The 22,145-nt window shown below is 28.0% G+C and overlaps 1 protein-coding gene across 1 annotated transcript in view; it reads right to left on the reverse strand.

The window, feature by feature from the left end:
• LOC129971502 (guanine nucleotide-binding protein G(o) subunit alpha) overlaps positions 1–8,597 on the reverse strand; it is a 141,721-nt gene extending 133,124 nt beyond the window's left edge. Inside the window, exon 1 of the mRNA XM_056085330.1 lies at positions 7,803–8,597. Within this exon, the coding sequence (XP_055941305.1) occupies positions 7,803–7,920 (118 nt within the window). The 5' untranslated portion in view covers positions 7,921–8,597. The remainder of the gene's footprint in view (positions 1–7,802) is intronic.
• Between the last annotated feature and the right edge of the window lie 13,548 nt (positions 8,598–22,145).

Raw genomic sequence — 22,145 nt, forward strand, 5'->3', positions numbered from 1 at the left:
AAATGAACGTGAAAAATTTGCATTGAAAAATATAGCATATATAAAGAAATTGTATGAAAATAAATTATGTAAATGAAAATTTTGATATGAAATATGAAAAATTGAATATAAAAAGTCTTGTATATGAAAAATAAAAAATTTCATTTACTTTAAAATGCACTCGAATTTTAAAGGAAAAAAACCTTTACATAATTAAATTGAATCATTGCATATAAGTTAGGAAAACATTGCATATAAAAAATAAAAAAAAATTCATTTACTTTAAATTGCATTCGAATTTTAAAGAAACTTTACATATTTAAAATGAATTATTGCATACAAGTTAGGATTTTTCATTTTGTTGTTGCTAATCCTTATTCCAGAATTTCATTTCCAGAGATCTGTGTTATGCGTCTCGTCTTTAAGGACTTAATAAAATTAATTCGCAATGATTTACTGTGTGTCATTTATTTATTCGACCTTCACACGCAAAATTCCTATTCTCAAAAAAAAGGAATAGAAGCGCATGATGGTAACTTTCATTTGTATCATTTCTGTTTTATAGACAAATGATAATAAAAAAATAATATTATAATATTTCTCGCCTATAAAGTAATATTTCCCACGAATTCTATTTTTTTCTTTCTTTTTTCAACTTCATTATCTCAGAAATAAAAGTTTATTAACCAAAAATAATTTTTAAAAATATTTTTAATGAAAAAACAGCAATTTTTTTATTAAATTCCTTTTTTAAATTACTAAAGTATTATTTTTCAAAGAAAGCAATGTACAGAAAAATCTCGAAATCGTCTGAACGCTATATTTTAGTGATTTGCACTTCAGAAATTAGGGGGAGAGGGGGATCGATGGAAGAAGAGGAAAATTTTTAAAAAAATCTGATGCGATGTGGGTTTTTTTTTTTTTTTGCATTTTTTACCTTATGCACATTGATTTAATCGTTGATAATCAAATTAATTTAATGTTTACATTTCAATAAATCGCATTTAAATTATGCTAAAAATACCAAGACTAAAATATCGTGTAGCAAAATTAAATTCAGAAAAAAAAATTGGGGTTTTAGTATTTTTTAGAAATATTATTAAAAAATCGGTAAAAAAATAATAATTTTAATAAATTTTTCACGTTGATTATATTAAAAGATTTAGAAAATGTAGTGAATTATTTAAAAAAACATATTATTATCGAATTCCTCGCTTTACGTCAAAAATAAGTAGAAGCAAAATATAAAAAATTACAAAATGACTATTCTTTGACTTCAAGACCTGGCTGATGAGTACTAGATGATAGTTGAAATTCATTTTTAACATATTGGCTTCCAAGATAAAGTAAGAAAAAAGAAGTAGTGGATTATATACTATTTAATTATGAAATTAAAATTTAACTGGCCTATGAATAGAACTAAGGTATTGGTGGATTAATTTAATAGATATATTTATTTTATAGCTTTTTTTTTAGCTTTTATCTATTATTCTTCGGTACCTTTTTGCAATTCATCAATTATGCTGATATTTGAAACACTTTGTCAAAGTTCCAGTACAGTTTTTATTTTTTATTTTTGAAGTTTTTGTATTATTTATTTCTTTATATATATTTTGAAATATAACTCACTAGATGAAGTATTCTCATCACTTATTTCTCAACAGTGCTTTCAATAGAATTAATTTAATTATAATCACTTTGTATGAAGAATTTCAAAACAAATTGCTTTTCTAATGACCTGAAGTTCAAAACCATATTACTGGTGTAAATCATGATGTTAGTAAAAGGCAGATGCTCTAAAGTAAGTAATCATAGATAAATTGTGCTATTTTGTCAAGTACTAGCTGCTTTTGTCTACCATCTGGCCTGCTCGGAATACTGGTATGCTTATTTACTTTTAAATCTCTGATGCATAATTTGATATTCATAGTTCATTCAAGAAAATATATGTTTAAGTATCAGATTATGATAGACACTAGGCCATGTTATTTTAATAGCCTTACACTTGTTATATTTATCGTGTACATCTGTATGGTTCCAGAAACTCGAACAATAAAATATATAATGCTTTTGAGCATGATAGCATCATTATGAAACAATGTTTCAAAATAGAATTTCGAATTCTCTCTCTCTCTCTCTCTCTCTCTTATTTTGCACCGTTTGTTTTTCTGTTTAAAATACATACCACCAATATAGATCTTCTTTTCACCAATAGATGAACAATAGCACTTTAATTCTAACCATCCAATGTAAACAATTTTTTTTATCGCAAACAGCAGCTAAATTGTTTAGTTTGCATCTTTACTTCTTTTTTGTTTTTCATTTATGTTAAATTTTTGAACTCCCTCTAAAAAAATATAATGCCAGATCAACCAAATTCAGTTATGTATCCTTTCATTTTCTGTAATTATTCCATTATAGAATTCTATTTTCTTGTCTTTAGTATCCAATAATGCATTATACCATTCAGTAAATTTGGCTATTAAATTTATAAGTAAAATTTTAAAATCAGTACCAAAATTAATGTAGGTACATAAAAAATGGATAAAAGGAATAGTTATTAAATTAAAGTAAATTTGAATTAATAAAAAATAAAACTTTTAGCATTTCAATTGTTTATAAAAAAAGCTATTTCCTTTTTTACATTTTTTAATTGTTTTTTTCTGTTAATAAACTTTATAAGAGATATGAAAGACCAAAAAGGAAATGAAAGATTTATTGTACTCATTTCAGCACTTATGAATAACTTATTATTATTTCAAATGCAGTATGAATCTTCAAAGTAATGATGACTAAGCTTCATATTTTTTGCTTCTTTATTTAGATAGTGCACAAAGAAGAATACGTGGAATAAGTTTAAATTTAATTATTTGGAAAAAAAATTAAAGAAAGTTAACAGAAGAAAATGAGAGCCAAAATTACTTCTGATATAACAAAACAAAAAAAAGTTTGTATTTTTATTTATTTATTTATTAAAGTTGTATAACATTGTACATTAATGGAATATTTTACAAATAAAAAATCTAGTTTTCTTCTCTGTATAATATTAGTTGATTTTGTAAAATAAAAAGTGATTTTTAAAGAATATTTACAAATAATAAACTTTGCTTTTCTCTTATAAGCATATTGATTTCATTTTTCTCCGAAAACTGCATGAAGTATAATATTTTTCAAATAATAAATTTAACTATCATTCCGATTCATTTTGTGTGTTGTAATGATATTACAAAAAAGAATATTTAATAAATATTGAAATCAGCTTATCTATTAGTTCTATTATAAGCTATAATTATTATAATATGAGTTCATTTTTCTAATATAAAATTGATTCAAAAAATATTTTATAACTAATAAATGCAGCTCTCTTCTTTTCTCTATTATAACTATATATTCTTATATGATAAAAATGACTTAGATAAAAATTTTCAAATAATAAATTAATTTTTTTCTTATTTTTATAACATTTGCTCCTTTTACCATAATGATTATAAACTAATTAGGGTATCAGTTAATTATAAACTAAAAACTACTCTTGCCTTACCATTAAAAATGAATAGCAAAATTTTCTGAATATGTTTTATCATTTAGAAATTGCTAAGAATATCTCCTCTCAACAATTGTCTAAGCAGAAGATTAGAACCTGCTTTATATCTGCCTTTGTGAGCGCAATTTTAAATATTTATTGAATAAAAATATTTATATTTTAAATTTATTTTCCAATTTTATTTTATGTTTAGTAATAAAAATAAATATAGTGCAAAAATACATACAGAAAGTATGCCAAATTAAATTAAATGTATAATTCAAAAACGAATAAAGGAGGGTTTTTTTTTTTTTTCAAATCTTTTCTACAGAATATGAAAAGAAATATAAGTTAAATACATAAAGATAAAATTTTAAATATTTTTTAAATATAAAAGCATGAATTCTAGCCATAATTAAACATAATTTACAATTCATTCAAAAACACTTCTAGATTGATTGATATTTCAAATTGTTTCCAGTGAATTTTATATTCATATTCGCAATTCATTATCTTCACAAATAAAATAAATTTAATTTTTATAAAGAAATATCTTCCAAGTAAAATTTTAAAGAGAACAATTGCTATACATAACCGTCATTAAAAGCCTTTTGATTAAGTACAATAACAAATTAGACATCAAGTCTGTTACATCCAGAGACCGGCTTCATTATCCCCACAAATTGGTCATTAAAACATGATTCTCCTATTTCTACTTTAGAAGATAAATGTATTATAGTTATGAGGAAATACAATGCGATGCATCAAATTAATCGTTAAAACTTCTTACTCCCCCGCATATCTATTTCGGGATGGGAAAGAGCAATTATGATGGGGAATCGGATTGGAGCGCGAACGGGCCTCCCTAAACGAACAGATGATGAAGTGCCCCTGTAAAACGATTACTTTGCTAGCAGATATTACTTGCAGGAAAACTTTTTACATATGATACGTCTGTTTTCTACTAAATGATCTGTTGAATGTATTGCAAAAATGTTTAGACAGTCATTTCTTTGGTAATTTTTTTGTATTTTCATATCTTAGTTTAGAAGAACTAGGATAATTGCCAAGAGAAGATATACTGCTAATTAAAATCAAAAGTACATTTTGAAAAACGACTATTTTGCACAATAAGAATTGTTTAAATACATTTTATAAGTAATAAGTTTATGTGTCTTCTTATCTCTGTGCAAACAGCTTCTATTTTCACAATAAAAATTAAAATTTTTCCAACCATCAATTATGTTTGCTCTTCATATCTATGGTATTTCTTTTTTTTTTATTGTATGATTAAAATACTTGAAATGATTTTAAAATTTTTAAGGAATGTCCCTTAAAAATTCCATTTCTTTCTATCATAAAAATTAAACCATTAATCAACAGCTGATATGATTGTCAATACTTATGAACTTAAAAATTAACAAAGCAATATAAAACCATATTTAAACCATTTTCTAATTCATAATTTTCAATTATATGTCAGATAATTAATTGCTTTTAATCCTTTTTTAAAATTTCCTAAAATATTATTTAAATTATATTTCTACCAAATAATTGGAATTTTAGTAGATAAGTTTCTTATGTATATAAGCCATATAAATTTTATGAAAGGAATTCATCTATTTTTTAATGTATATAATGAATCAGATTATTTTTAAATTTATATGTAAATAATGGAATCCTAATTCTTAGTCTATATCGTCTTTGTTAAATATAAATAATTTTTACTAAATATCATTTTATAATAAATTTATCTGAAATAGTAATGAAACAAATATAAAAGTTAAATATTTGGAATACAAAAATGTACGTAGCATTATTAAGCTTACTCTTGTTTAAAAAAAAGCTTAGTAATAAAAAAAATGCTAAAAAAAAAATTCTGCATTCTTATGATATGAAGTAGAAAAGATATATACTCATATACATATTACATACTCATGATATGAATGCATTTAATTTTTTCTCAAATTACCAAGCAAAATTCCACAAAGTAATCATATTTTTAAAAATTAAACAATTTTCATTCAATTAAAAAGTAATTATAAACATAATGAATGCTAATAAAATATTATATATATGTATCAATAGTCATAACTTTTTAAAGTTAAAAATTTTTTTAAAAAAATTGAAAATTAAAAAATAAATTTTTATTCGATTTGCCCGTTTATAAAATCTTAATAACACAATAATTGTAAATTTAACTATCGAAAAGTGGAAATTAATACCTAGTTTAGAAATAATAAGAACTGAGATTTCATTTTTACTGAAAAATTTGTTTTTTATTTATGTTTTAAGAAAATCAGTGGCTTAGAATAAATAATAAATTTCCATATATAGCAGATCTACAAAATAAGTGGAGAACCAGGAAAATTTTTTTAAAAAATTTACTATTTTTTTAATTTAAAAAAAATATATTCAAAAATGCTTTTTTATTAAATTAACTTTTGTTAGAAATTTCCCTTTATTGCAAAATTTTTCCACAGCATAAAATAAATTACTTCCATAATATTTATTAATCTTTCACAGTTAAAAAATAAAAATTTCATATTTGAACAATATTAAGTGAGAAAAACAATAATATCTTATTTTACAATGCAGGGTAAAATTTTCCAGCTAATACAGAGCATTAACAAAATATCTTACTCTAGTAAAATTATTTAAAGTTCATACAGTACAATACTTGTAATATTTGTTCAAATATGCCAAAATATTTTATACAGCTATGTTTTTATAATAATATTTAATTATGAGCATTAAAAGAATCTAAGCATTACAAAATTAGTGCACTTAATACTATGATCTTGTATTTTCAAAAAATGCCTTTTTATAAAAACATTTTTCTGTATATTTCACAAAAATATTAACATTTTAAATGCTGGTAAAAAAGCTATTTCTACCAGAACGCAATAAATTTATTACGTTGCTACTGAAAATTTATTTATTTTATTTATTTACTTTATTGAACGTTGACTTTAATAACGACATAAGATATAGACAACTAATTTGAAGAAATTATACTACATGAATAAAACCTCTTTTCTTTTACTTTTTTTCCTTTTTGAATATACTATTATATTATAAAATTAATGAGAAGTCAATAATTAATTAGAAAGGAAAATTGAACTGAAAGTAACTAATTAAATGATTATATATTTGTTTTGATAAAATGTAGACAATTTTAATCGCGTATGCATTATTAATGCACAGTTATAGTTTGTAAGATATGCTTAAGTTTTATATTGAAAAATCATCTTCAATATATTTTACACCACATGAATACAGTAATTTGGAGGGAAAAAAAATAATTTTAAATGCAATTTGCTGTTTCCAGATGAAAATGCACAATAACAAAATTGATAATAGCAAAACAACTTTAACATTTGCAAACAACTTATTTTTTTTAAAAAAAAGCATTTTACTTTATTATTTTTTTCCATTAAAAATCTTCAATTTTTTAGCTATAATGCTAACCTAATTTCACATTTTACTGCAGTTTTTGGTCCACATTAATCTTAATCAAAGCTGAAGTCCCACTTAGGGTTCATATAAATAATTTAGAATCTTATTTCAGCAAAAATAATAAATCCACAAAAACAAGATGAATTTTACAAAAAAAAAATTCACTAATAACAAAACAGTTTTAAATACTTTGCAAAAAATTTCTTTATATATAAAAGTCAAAACTTGTGTGTGCATTTTGCTTCTTTTTCCTTTTTTTTTTTTTTTTTTTGGAAAAAATAACTTTTTTCTAATTTTTACCAAATGCCAACCGGCACTTTATTTCATCTTCCCCTGCAATACCAGTAGGCATTTCGTATAATTTTTTTTTTAAGTTTGCAAACCACGAATAAAAATAGAAAAGAAAAAGAAACCAAGAATACGTATCATTGACTTATTATTTTTTCTTTTAACTAATATTTGCTTTCATTTTTCAATGCAATATTCAATTCGCATTAGATTTAAAAATCAAACTTCATAAAATGAAAACAAATATAAAGACGGAATATACCATTTTATTTATAATTTTTCCTTTTTAACCGGCATCTGATTTCATTTTTTACTGCAATACCCAATCACATTAGACTTCAAATAAAGCTTTAAATAAAGAAAGCATAAATAAAGAACGAGTGTGCATTTCGCTTATTTGTTTTCAATGAGCGAGCATCTGATTTTCTATTTCACTGCAATGCCAGCAGGCACCTGATTTCACTTCTCACTGCAATGCCCAATCCACATTAGGCTTAGCCATGGCCGAGGGGCGCTGTTATGGAGGAGAGGAAGATGAATCGTTCGTACTCACCCAACAGGAGCAGTTTGATATCCTTTGCCGCCTGTATCCCATCCTCTTTGAGATTTTTCTCAATCTGCTTACTCCTAGCCAAAGCAGCCCTTTCCTCGGCGCTCATTGCACATCCCATGGCCGAAAAAAAGGGTGCGCTCCTCGACCTTCAAAGTACCCGTAGCTGATGGCCGCCGAATCAACACAGATCGCAACACAGGGAGGAGGGCGTCCACACACCCACTGGAGAGCGAACCAAAAAAACGAACCGGCGGCACGAGCACCCTTTCTGACTTTTCAACAGCTGATGAGAGTGGTGATGATGATGGCCGAGAAGTCCAGATGACGGCGACGAAAGACCATTGCAGGCTTCTTTCCAGGGGATTTCAATCAACCACCCTACTTGTAGGTCCTTGGGCCCTCATGGGAAACTCGAGGAACCGTAGAGTTTGAGCTTTTACCGCTCGCTGGAAAAGTTGGTGGTGTTTTTTTCTTCCACCCTAGGTGGAGATTCGGTTGCTACTCCTCCCTGACCGGGAAGGCGGTAAAAATCCACAAAAGGGGGTGAGCAGATCTTCACAATCTGCTGCTGCTGCTCGGAGAACGATCGTTCGCCGCACGAGAAATTATGAAGGCCGACGTGTAAGTCGTATGGCAGTGCTGGGTTCGGTCGGAGTCAACCCTGTTTTCGGTTCGCACCGGTTTCCACTTCTCCGCTCTTCTTTATTATTATTTTTTTCTACTCTCAGGATTTTCTACCTGTACTGGTTTCGCCCTTTCACTCTATCGCCCGGGCGCGTTCCCTCCGGTATGATAATGAGAGGCGACCAGAGGCTCCAGCCAATGACTGCGAAGCGACCCCCTCCCCTCTCCGCTTCGACCCGTTGCCATGACAACCCGCATCACTGCTCGTGGAAGTGAATGACGTCAAACGCCTCGTCGCCATCTTGGCTGCGCGGCGCTGCTGTAGCGTGGCGAGGACGGGAGGAAAAAAAATCGATGCAGTCGTCTGCAGTATCGTTATCGAAAATACCGACCGATGGATATGAAGGATAAGGGGGGAAGGAAATAAACCTGTACGCATTCGAACCTCCCTGCGACTCAGAGGGGGTGGGGGAGAGAAAATCCATCATCTCTCTAACATTTTACTCTTTGTCACTTCCTATCTATGTGGGTGGAAGAAGCAATAAAAGATGGAGTCGTAGCCCATCTTGGTCACTTACACGACAGAGAGGGGAAAAAAATAAATAAGTAAAAATCTTAAGATCATGTTAACGTTTTCTCGGAAAAGTTATACGAATGCATTCGAGAGATGGGACCCCCCCCCAATGGTAACTTCGTGGCTATCGAGGAATAGCTACGACCTGTTGACTCAGGTTATCTTTTATTTTGCTGGGATAAATATACTTCATCGATCAGAAATAATGCTCTAGCGGTCGATGCCCCCCGAGTTAGGAAACCATGCAAAGCAGAATCCAATCTGGGAATTGCACAATACTCCGGCTAAATAATTGTGACCCTATGTAACATTGATGTATGCACGTAAATAAGTAGTTTGGAGGAGAGGGGGGGATATTCTAGGCTTTTATGCACCATTTTTATCATTTTTGGAGTGGGTGTTTTAGTGCTCCCAAGCACGTTTCTGCAAAAATGAATAATGTAGGAAATAGCAGAAGCTATTTTAAAAGATGTTTAACTAGAACGGAGTCTGATTAAATAAAATATAATCAATTAGATGCTGAGCAATAAATTGTCTGGAATAGTAATTGACTGCAATCAAATCGTTAAGTTTAAAAATGTACAGAGAATTGTTTTTAGCACTATGCAAATTTTGTGAAAATTCTGCTATGCATTCTAAAGTGAATTTTTTGCATCTAAAATATATATTTACATTATGAGAAATTTTTAGCATTCATTTAATTATGATTTAGTTTTATATTCCTTAGTAAAAACAATGCACTCCATATGTTTTATAAAAGAATGTAACTTATTAGTAAAGAAAATAAAAAAACATTGCTTGATATTTAAATTATGATATTATCATACCCTCATGTCATTTAAAATCATACTGACATTAATAATTCACTCGTTACATTTTTTATACTTTTTTATTCTCTTCATAAAAAATAAAAAAATATATCAATCGAGTCCAGTCAAATCACACGATAATGAAATCAAACAACAGATTATTTCTAAAAAAAATTTATCGAATTTTTTGTTTTATTAACAAGGTATAAATTTTAAAAAATTATCTGGGAAATAGTATGCAAAAACCAAATAGAAACCATCTATTCCTTTTTAGAGCACTGTTCTAGTAGAAACTTTTGGTAACTTTAAAATGATTCAAAAGGGGGGGGGGGGGGTAATTAATCATTGTTATTTTGTTACCTATTAATTTTTTTTCATTTTGAAAACCCTATCCAATAAATATATTCAGTATCTTCATTATTTTTTTTCTCAATTAAATCAAATTTCAATTTTCAATTTTAAAAAATCCATAGCGCTATTTGTAACGGCACAAAAGTTATTTCAGTTCAAATTTGTGAATTAATTAAAACTCACATTGCATATTTCATTAATTAAGAAAGTATAAAAAAACAAATTCCTGGACATATCTTTATTCATTTATTCGCGTATGTGCGTCTCTCTCTCTCTTTGTGTGTGTGTGTGTGTGTGTGTGTGTGTGTGCGCGCGCGCGTGTGTGTGTGTGTGTGTGTTGCCATTATAAGCAGTAGAACGCATGCCCTTAAGTTGTTAGATTAAGTAAATATATAATTTTGACTGTGGAAATGTGCTCCTTAATTTTAATTAATTAAAAAGTAAGCAAGATTTTATTTATTTTTTCCCCTGATAGTTGAAGCAAATATTATTGTGCAGAACTGATTTTTACACCATTTTCAAATTTGAAAAATTCTTTCTAATAATACTAAGCTGTTTGTCTAACAAATACTTCCTAAATTTTGTCAATATTCAAGAAAATGCTGTTTGCTTAATTTTAAATAACAGACTTTATCATTGTAATGAAATTCAAATGTTTCATGAAATATTCAATTCTTTGTTTCAATATATATTAAATTTTCTTCCATTATTTAAAGGTATGGAAGAAAGTTCGGATAAGGAAAAAAAATTTACATTTCGTTCAACTTTTCAAATTTATCGTTATTAGTTATTCTTCATTTCAGGTGTTGTGCTTGTCTTGTTACCATGGCTCAAAATTACGATACTACAATCCTCCTACAAAACTCTTGTAACTTCGAAAAAGGTCTCTGTTCCAATGACAGATCTTCCTTCCTTTTTTCAATTAGTGTTATCTCCATTTTTGTGCATTTTTTTTTTCCTTCTAAATTACAACAATGATATTTAGACAATCAATCAGTCTCATTCTAAAGATATTTCATTAATTGTAATTAGTATTTGAAACTAACTTTATCACAGCTTTAACTTTTAATTTAACTTCATCACTTTTTTTAATATTAAAGGTTAGACAAGATGGCGGTAACCTTTTTCAATAAAGAACCATTTTTAAAATCATATTTAGCAAAATAATATTCTCAGAGTCACAAATCAGCAACTGAATGAGGACATACTTATATTTGAAAATTCAATAAAAAAAAATCTTTGTTGTTGTGACAATGTTTTTGCCAACTTTGGCCCTTACTTTGCTAAAAGGTACTGTTATGAAATACTCTGTAATTTGACTGTTATAACAAAGTCTCAATTTAACAAAATTATTAAAATAAAAAGTAAACTATCTTACTTTTAAATTCTTACATATAGATCATTATTTTTATTCGTAAAATAGAGTGCTGAACGCTCGAATATTTTATATATTTAACTTCAAATAATTAGCCAAATCAAAGAACATGTCTTTCAGATCTTGTCATCTCTCCGATTTCGCCATTACTTAATTAAGCTTGTGGCTCCCTAGATATATTATCAATGGCCTCCTGTCTTCTACCACACACATTTTCAGGAGAAAATTGAAAAACACTATTTATTCCTACATCAACATGAGAAAAAAAATATCGAAAGAATACCGCACCATTTTGGAAAATTTAGAAATTTTTATTATTACACATGAAAGTTCATTTCTTCTATATATTCTATATCAACTTCCTACACACACAACCTCCCCCTTTCCTTTCTCAAAAGAAATTTCGAAAATATTACTTCAACAAATATTTGGTATGGGAGAAGGGAAAACTACAACTCTCCAATCCTGATCATTATACCGATTTCGCGAATTTTTATTTCATTTGAAAGCTTATGACATTTAGGCATGCAATCAGTGGTTGGTTGGCCCTCTATTTCGAAAGATACTGCAAAATAAAATTTTGCCACAACTCTCCAGATCAACAACTGGGCCGTTTTCATCACTTTTATTCGCTAATTAATTCCACCTCTTTGCACGTAAGCTAACCAATCAAAGTATTCGATACTTGTGGACGAAATATTATTTAAAACAATACTTTCATTTTGTGTGATAAGTTGAGATTCGTGAAAGTTGATTATCAATGATTTACTAAATTAATTAATTCTATTAAGATGGTGGGCAGAAGGGTGGTCGCTGAAGGCGGCAGTATATGAATAATAAAATTAAAATATATATTTCACAAAACTGTGAACAACTATATAGCTTTTAATAAAAATTTTATCGCTGAAAACTGAGCGTGTTTTTTTTTACTTTTAAGATTTTGAAGGATTATTTGCGTATAGTCATCAAAAAAAAAAAAAAAAAAAAAAAAAAATGGTCGCAAACAAAAATAATAAGAAGTACAAACAATTTTCATGAAATATTGCTAGGAGTTTTGTTTAAATTATTTAATTATTTTTGTAAAATTCATTGCTAATTTAAAACAGCTACAATTAAAGAACCCCTGGACTAAGCATTTCATCATAGAAATCTGGTGTTCATTTAAAATTTTAATTTTTGATTTAAAAAAAACAAACGATAAATGTAAGAAACTGGTGCAAATGAGGAACATACCACAATATTCTAATCATGCTTTGGGATTTTTCAAGTGCTTATTTAACTGTCGTTTGTATTTAATCATTTTCAAGGCGTCTTATAGCTATGAATCATCTTATTCGAAAACCCCAAGTTGCAAATACTGAAAAATTTCAAGATTACGTTTTCAGTATCAGAGAATATGTTTAGAGCATTTTCATTCAAAATTTGCAGTTATATATCATTTGCATTATCAAAAAACGTCACTTGATTTTTAGATATTTTTATTTAATAAAAATCAATTGCTACTTTTTTAATTGCTTCATATTCTTTGTTAAATATTCTTTGATTCTTATAACAGTAAAATCACAATGAATCCAGCCGGCATTTGAATTGTTTTTCCATCAACCAGAGTATTTAAAGACAGATTAGTTTCACTTAGCCGTTGTTTCAATAGCCAAAAGCAATGATACAAGGACAATTTTTTCTGTCGTTTTATTTATGCAAAAACTCACTTTTCGGGTTATTTTTTGTAACATGAAGATGCAAAAATTATGTGTGAAGTCAGCTATGCCAGTTTGGGGAAACTCACTTCATTATTAGAAATTAAATACTTTACAGTGCAGCAATTCATACTTTCATTTGTAATTGCGAATTTTTTTAAATATTTTTTTCAATATTTAATAATTAACTAAAATAATTCGATACTTATCATAATATTTATTTGAATTAGTAAAATGCTGGAAAGTAAGGAATTTGTCATAATTGAATCATGCTCGTGAAAACCCTCCACCTTTTAATCAACATATCGATCAAATCAGAGAATCAGCATTTCGTGACCATCATTTAATAATTAGAAGCATTACTGAACAAGTTCCTGTAGATGAAACATCGAAAGCTACAAAAACTGAGGGCGGATAAATTTATAGGCTTTGCAAAATGATTATGAATCCTTTTACATTGTTATTATAATTCTTGATTTATGATAAAAAAAATCATCAAATACGACTCCACAATCTCTGTATTCATCTGATATGGCACCGTGTGACTTTTTTTTTTCCGACCGTTGAAATTACCTCTTCATTGTCGCCGTTTTGATTCTATCAATTAGATAACAGAAAATACTTTATGATCTCTGAAAGGAATTCAAATTGCCATTTTATTTTAATTGACTGTTGGAAACTGATTTTTGCTGTATTTAAAAGCAAAAAATCAGTCAACAATACAAATACATATGGATTTAACTGTATTTAAGGATCAACTGTACGATCAAATCAACGACTATATTTTACGGACTCAACTGTATTTAAGGATAATAATAATAATAATCCAGTTACTTAAATTTGAGAAAAGTTTCAAGCTTGAAGATATTTTGAATATAAAATAAAAATTTTAATTAAATTCCTCAACAGTTTTATTTTTGAAGTGACAAAATGATTATTCAAAAAAATTATTTGGAAAGCAAGATTTCCACTAACAAATTTCTATCTGCGAAATTTTAGCTCTAAAACACAAAATGAGCATGTGGATTTTAAAATAAAATTCGCATGCTGAAGTAAACATTAAATGAAACCAAAGAGAATGTTTGCTCTGATTTTACATAAAACCCCTCACATATCCTTCACTTTCACTAGTTCTTCAATCTCACATTAACTTGAGAACGGTAACTATTCCACATCAGCACACGCCTCTTCTTGATTTGCAGACCTTCCTTGAAATGGCCACTAAAACAGTTATATTTAAAGCTTCAAAACTGTATTTTATTTAATTTTTTATCCATATGAGGGTCTGTCTCTTAAGATGCAACTGCGTCAAAAATATATTATTAAATATGATTCCCTTAACGGAGAAAATGCTTAAAAATTTAGAATTCTTTAATATTTTCATTAATATATTTATTGAATCAAGCAAAGTTCAATATAATTATTGACATCATTTATTCTTGAATTATTTTATTTAGAAAACAAAAAAATTCCCGGTAATGCATTTTTAAATACAAGATCTTTCAACAATCTTTATATACGAAATATATATACTTTATTGGCGAAGACGAAAGAATAGACTTTTTGTTCACAATATATATATATATATATATATAAAATTAGCAATGTATATACGTTATCGCTAAAATGTATAATTTAGTTATTTCATAGAATTTATTTCATGAAATATCACAATTTTTCATCAATCATTTCATAGAATATCAATCTGTTATTTTATGAAATAGCAGATCCCACACTTAAATAGCAATATTTACATAAATTAATTTCAAACAAACCACATGAAATAAAGACAACTTTTAAAACTTATTATATATAGATATATACAAAGAGAGAGTTAGAGAGACACACTGCCTATGTTTAATTTCCATTAAATCTTTTACACATAAATTTGATTGATTCCCTAAAATTAGTTTTAAGCGTTAATTTATTACATGCATTACAGCTATATTAAATTAATAGTGATAAACTTTAAAACGAACCTTCCATTTGGAGTTCAATTCCTTTGGAATCATATTGCTGCTAAAATATTAATTTTATTAAATTAGTATTCCAATTAATGTTCAATTAATCTAGCAACTGTAGTAGACTATAATTTCATTTTCTTATTCTTCATGTAAATCACCCAGATTAAAGTGAATTTTTTTCCTTTCCTTAAAACTATGGTAAATAATCACAGAATTAAACATCTAAGGGGACATTGAAAATAATAAAATTTGAGGAAACAGTGAAATGTATTCTTGAAAAATTATGCAAAAAAGTTTATTAAAAATTTTTTAAACTCAGATAAAAATTGTGTAAAAAATCATTGTCGTCACTATTATTTGGTATTATTAAAAAATAATGTTTTGGAATTTTAAAACGGAACAAAAATAACTTGTTTACGATAATATTTCCAAAAGTTATCAAGGAAAAAAATTTGATTTATTTTCAATTAACTAAAATTTTCATCAATGTTTTTTTTAGTCGCTTTGAGTATACATTACATTCTCAAAAGTATATATGTGCCCAATTTTATAACTCTGGGTCAGACGGTCTAAATTGTAATACGCCAATACATACACATAGAAACACATACATTCTCTTTCATTAATAGTGGTGATTTTAATAATTCAAACACAGTAATCCTAATATTTTATAATTCACAGGGTTTGTATTTTTTTATTGCATATTTGTTTATTTGACATCTAAGCTGATAACTTTTTTAATCGATCTACGGGCGGCCTCCTTGAGTTTTTTGACTCCAGGCAGCTACTTATTTTGCTTATTCAAAAATTCGCCATTGCAGTGATTAAGAAAAATAGATATGCTTTTAATAGTCCAATAAAAATATCTTATTCCCAACGAGACAAAATTCCTAAATTTTATATAATTTTTTTTATTTAATTTATTAATCCGATGTTCAATCCTTAAGTTATTTGTTGGCATACCAATGATTTGAGAGCATCTTTATTCCGAAAACTTTTTACATTTACTATCTTTGAAATGATAGAGCTTAAAGCCGACGTTTATTTTGTATTCGAAAATCTAACTAAAACGATAAAGTGGCCGATAGTAAACCCGTATATATGGATTATCGATTCAAACGGCAAAATTCAAAATATAGTTACATTATATTGTAATAAGAAGAAACTTACCTCTTTCAAATTCTTTTCATCAGTTTCAGATTCATTATTTTGGCCATACTAAAAAGTTTAATATGGTCAATAATAACCGTTTAATTACCGTTGCCTATTTCCCTAAATGAATTTGAAGTCATTTTCAGCGGTAATTTATAACAATCTATCGGCGCAATCATGTGCATGAACAGACGATATTTTCTTTCCAGATTTGGCGCGAATCATTTAATAAACTGACATTCGAATTTTTACATCTGCTCTTTAGAATAAAACATACAAATCGAAGCAGTGAATAAATAAACAAAAGAAACCATTGGATATGAGTATCGTACAAGCCTCTCCTTAATTTTACTAACGTATTTTAATGCTTTTTTTATTTGATTTTTCTTTTTTCACTTTCTATGAAACTTTCCTCGTCCAATACCATCAAAAAGTGTACTTTATGATTAGCATGCATTTCAATAACACCATACTTTTTTTGTGTGCATTTTGCTGTTGTTTTCTATACCGGTCAATAATATATAAGAGGATATGTTTTATCGAGGAAAAGATATTTTGGAAAGCAAGCAATCTAAACCAATAACGTTTGCGATATTTCTGTCATTAGAAAGTTAAGTCTCTGCATTGAGGCAGCTTATATAATATACTCATAGAACCGAACTCATTTCCTTTAGATCACTTACTCAGAAAAATAAAAAAGAAAAAAATTATATAAACTAAGTTGGTAAGTTATATAGTTCTCATGGTTAATTGGATAGCCCTTTTTTTTGTGATTATTCTTTCTAATTTTGAAAAAAATATCTCAATCAGTCTATTTTTTTACTTTTAAGCAAATAATACATTGTAAAAAAAAGAGAGAAAGAGATTAGTTCTTATTTATTCTTGTTTTTAATTATATTTATAGATTTTAAATCAATAAAAATTTTTATACACATTATATGCAGTGGCTCAAACAATTGAGAGTACACCTTACTTTTACTTGATAAATCCGACTTTCAATATAAATAACACATTAATGAGAAGTGCAAACATGTTTTTATTTTTACACATAAAAAATGGTTTAATTTAGAATAAAAATAAAGAAAAATCAACGAAAAATTTCTAAATTGAACAGTTATAGAAGCATTTGAAATAAATATATGTAGATTTTTGTCTCAAAAAATTCAGAATACACCAATGAAATTTTTATAATATCTCGCATAGAAAGAAAATATCAATATTTAATTGCATGTCTTTTGGCTTTTATAATGGCCTCTAAACGTCGTGGTACCGATTCAATCAATTTTTAGTGGTATCTGAAGATATTTTACCCCATTCTTCTTGCAACACTTGTTTTAAATGGGTTTTGTTTCTAATCTTGTGTTGTTTTTGAACCATTGTTTCGAGTGTGGCCCACAGATATTTAATAATATTGATGTCGGGGTACTGTGATGGTGTGTGTAACTGCGATTTGCAATGAAAAAGACACTACATTTTGACATTGCGTGCATTCTGTTTGGGGTCGTTGTCTTGCTGGAAAATGAAATTTCCATTTAAACCCAAATTTTTAGCAATTTCCTTTAGATTGCTACTAAGTATATCCAAGTAAACCATATGGTTTATAATGTCATCGATAAGAATTAAATTTCATACTCCAGAGGAAGCCATATAACCTCAAAACATGACCAAATCACCACCATGTTTAACTGTAGGACAAATTATTTGCATCCAAACCAGTATTAGGCTTTCTCTTTAAAGTACGGCGCTGTCACTGCTAAAAATGTAGACTTTTTTTTTCATTACTAAATATAACTTCCTTCCAAAAGTTATTGGTCTTCAATTTTTGAGTTTTTGCAAATATCAAACGCTTTTTCTGAATTTGTAAGCTGACAAAAGGTTTCTCTCTAAGAATTCGACTTTTATATCCAGCTTGTCTGATTACATTTCGCACTGCTTCAGCACTTGCACTTCTGCCTATGATTTGAGAAATTTCTGCATCAAGTTGAATGAATCGTATGGTCGCAGCAATCTAAAGGGAAGTCTTAAACATTTGAGTTTAAATGGGAATTTTATTTCCCAGCATGACAACGACCCCGAATAGAATGCACGTTACGCCAAAATGGGATGTCTTTTTCATTATAAACAGCAGTTACACACACCACCACAGTACTCCGACATCAATGCCATTGAATATCTGTGGGACACACTCGAAACAATAGTTCGAAAACACAAAATTAGAAACAAATCCCGTTTAAAACAAAATTTGCAAGAAGAGTGAGGTAAAATATCTTCAGATACCACTAAAAATTGATCGAATCGGTACCACGACGTTTAAAGGCCATTATAAGAGCCAAAAGACATGCAATTAAATATAGATACTTTCTTTCTATGCGAGATATTATAAAAATTTCATTGGTGTATTCTCAATTTTTTTGGGCAAAAATTTGAGTATGTTTATTTAAATTGCTTCTGAAACTTTTCAGTGTAGAAGTTTTTCGTTGATTTTTTTTTTATTTTTACTTTAAATTAAACCATTTGTTATGTGTAAAAATGAAAACATGTTTACACTTCTCGGTAATGTGTTATTTATATCGAATGTAGGATTTATCAAGTAATAGTAAGATGTACTCTCAATTGTGTGTGTCACTGTAATTATTTTATTTTATTAAATAAGCCTAATTACATGTCATAATTCCTTTGAATACCAATAAACAAAATGAGTAAACTCAGGTTATCGTTGTTGCAAATGGTAAAAGACCTCGGATTAGTCGGCGGAATAAACATTTTAACTTTTCAAATCCGAATTGGAACTTTTCCTTGACATCTCTATTTTTTAATGATTGAATTTTTTTTTAAATCCAGTCTTTTAATATAAACAAGAAATTTTCAAAAAATATGAAATCATTTTTAAAGAACCAGACTCAATAATTATTTTGCCACATAATCGTTTTTCTACTTTTTTTAAATTATTTTTATTTTTAAAAATATTTTAAATATATTTTAAAACAATATATTTGATTGTTGAAATGAAACTCAAATGGTTTTCATTGTTACCACTAATATTTCATTTCGGCTATTTTTTTCTTTGTTGATGATCAACTTATTTTTCTATGTTGAGTATGTTTCAGTATAAGGCATATCTGTAATAAAATTTTTGAAATTTGTAGAATTTATAATTAAAACCCAATATCTCAATTGTATCAACTTTTGCTGTATAATTTTTGTATTTTATTTTTTTGATATTTTAAGTTTATTTTATAATAATATGTTTCTTTATTAAAGTAAACCTTTTATCGTTTTATTGTTGAACTAATGTTTTTTTCTCAGTGCTGATGATCAAATGATGAAGATTAAGCTTATTTTTTTCTTATTTAATAGGTCTCTGATCAAAACCTGATTTTAATAAAATTTCGGAATATTATGACAGTTTCAAATAACATTTAATTCAGAACTAAACAATTATGTTTTTTAAAACAATCATTCATTTTTAAATATTTTTTATATTATTGTACCTTTAACTTGAAGTTTTCATTTTTAATTGAAGTGGCTTTTTTAAATTTAAATCAAAGACATTTTTCTTGATAAATCCTCAGATACATAAATCATGAAATATAATTTGAAATATTTATACATGTATCCAAAACTTAACTGTTGAATGATAATTTTCTTTCCGTATATTGTCAAAGTGGATTTTTTGTCTGTATATTACTAGATTAAATGACGTTAACTCGCTTTCCTTTCAAAATTAAACTTCTCATTTTAGATTAAATGAATTAAAAAAAATTGAAAGATATATAACTTAATTGCTATAATTATATCAGTCTTCTAATATAGTTACATGCTTGTTAAAATTTGAAATTTGAAAACACTTTTTGAGTGTGAGCTATTAAATTACTTAACAAAACATTCATTGGAGAAAATCCATGCACCAAATTTCATTTATCTTACTCAAAGTTTTTTTTTTTTTTTTTTTAGTTATCTTTATAAACAGACAGAATTCCAAAAATGTATTTTTCAGACTCAAGAAATCTGAAGCGTGGAGAAATTTCTAAATCTAGAGAGTAAAAGAGTAAAACTTTTTTTATTATTTTCTCTATGCATTCTTCATAAACGAGAAAGTAACAAGTGGAAGTGGTCTCCCGGAATTTTCTCGCATACTCTCCAATAAAGGTCTTATCATCCTCCTCCTCTTCTTACATAAAATTGGAAATCTTAGGTATGGCTGGCCGCGGTGGCCTGGTGGTAAGGTCTCGGCTTGGGAGCCGTAGGGTTTCAGGTTCGTAACCCGATTCCACAGAAGAATCGTCGTGTAAGGGGGTCTGTTGCACGTTAAATCCGTCAGGGCCAAACGTCCTCCCGCTGGTGTGGTGCGGTGTGGAGAAGGGGATGCCAGCTCAGGTGTCGTCCTCGTCATCTGACCGTGGTTCAAAATGATGAGGTCCGTCCCAAAATAGTCCTAGATTTGCTTTACAACGGGACGTTAATATAACTCAACTAAACGTAGGTATGGCTGCGAATGCCTCGCATGACATTGCTAAAAAATAGTTCCGAAATATAGAACTTTGACATGAATCTAGCATTTCTACTAAATCTGTCGTGCGAATCAATATTTTAGAAACTTTTTTCTCGACTATCTGGAACCAAAATTTGGTAAAATTCATCAAAATTTGGCAAAATACTATTGTGATCAAATATCGAATTTAAAATTATGTCATGGCATTTAAATGTTTTGATTTGCATGCTTTTGGAAGTATAAGCCGACACACGATTAACTCTGACAAATTTAGTTCAAAATTTGAAAAGAATCTACCTTTTAGATGCTAAACTTTTCTCAAAATTTTTTATATATCTAGCTCTTTAAGTTCTGTTATTATATAGTTCATTTGTACTCGAACAGCAAGACAGACAGGCTTCCTAAGAATGAATTTTTTTCAAAATGTAATAGTAATCTATAAATTTGGTGTTAATTCTACATAACAAATGTCAACTTCTGGTTATCAAGGCCAAATATATATTTTTCGTACTCAAGGAGATCAGAAAATTGGACCTTAATCAAAAATCTCGAATTCAAATTTTTTAACGATTACTATATTTTCTGTATCTATACTATTATTATAAATGTGAAAGTTTGGATGGATGGATAGATGTTTGTTAGTCAATCACGCCAGAACGGCTGATCAGAATTGGATGAAATTTAGCAGATAGATAGATTATAGTCTCGAATAGGACATAGGCTACTATTTATTCCTTTTAATTGAGTGGTTAATTGTTTGTTAATTAAAAACTAACTTTCCAGCCAATAATCGCCAAATGAGTAAAGTTTCAGGGGTTGTTTTTTTTTTTCCCCACGCCAATGAGATTAGGCTTAACATGATTTTGACTATTATTTCAAACGATTCTGTTTATTTTCTTAGTGTTCGATACATTTAAAATTAAACATTGTTAATGAATCGATCTTTCGGATTCATTCTGAAGTACTTGTGGATTAAAATAAAACAGAATAAAGGAAATGAAAAATTTATAATCTATATTGCGTTACCCCAACTGGAGTAGAAAATTCATACATTTGTGTTGCCCCAATTGGCGTTGAAAATTCACGCATGCGCAGGAGTAACAAAAGATAAAGCCATTGATGCTATAGATTCCAATCTATTTCCACGCGTACGAAGTCGCGGGTAAAAGTACTGCTATATGAGGAAGCAAAGTTCATATATGAGAAAGCAAAAATTGGAGAAATTCGCCAAATAAAATTTGGTATGTGGTTTATGCATCATAATTCTAAACTTCGGCCAAATTTTGGATCCAATAGGTAGTATGA

This window comes from Argiope bruennichi, chromosome 6 (genome assembly GCF_947563725.1).
Source record: "Argiope bruennichi chromosome 6, qqArgBrue1.1, whole genome shotgun sequence".
In the NCBI taxonomy this organism is placed as follows: Eukaryota; Metazoa; Arthropoda; class Arachnida; order Araneae; family Araneidae; genus Argiope; species Argiope bruennichi.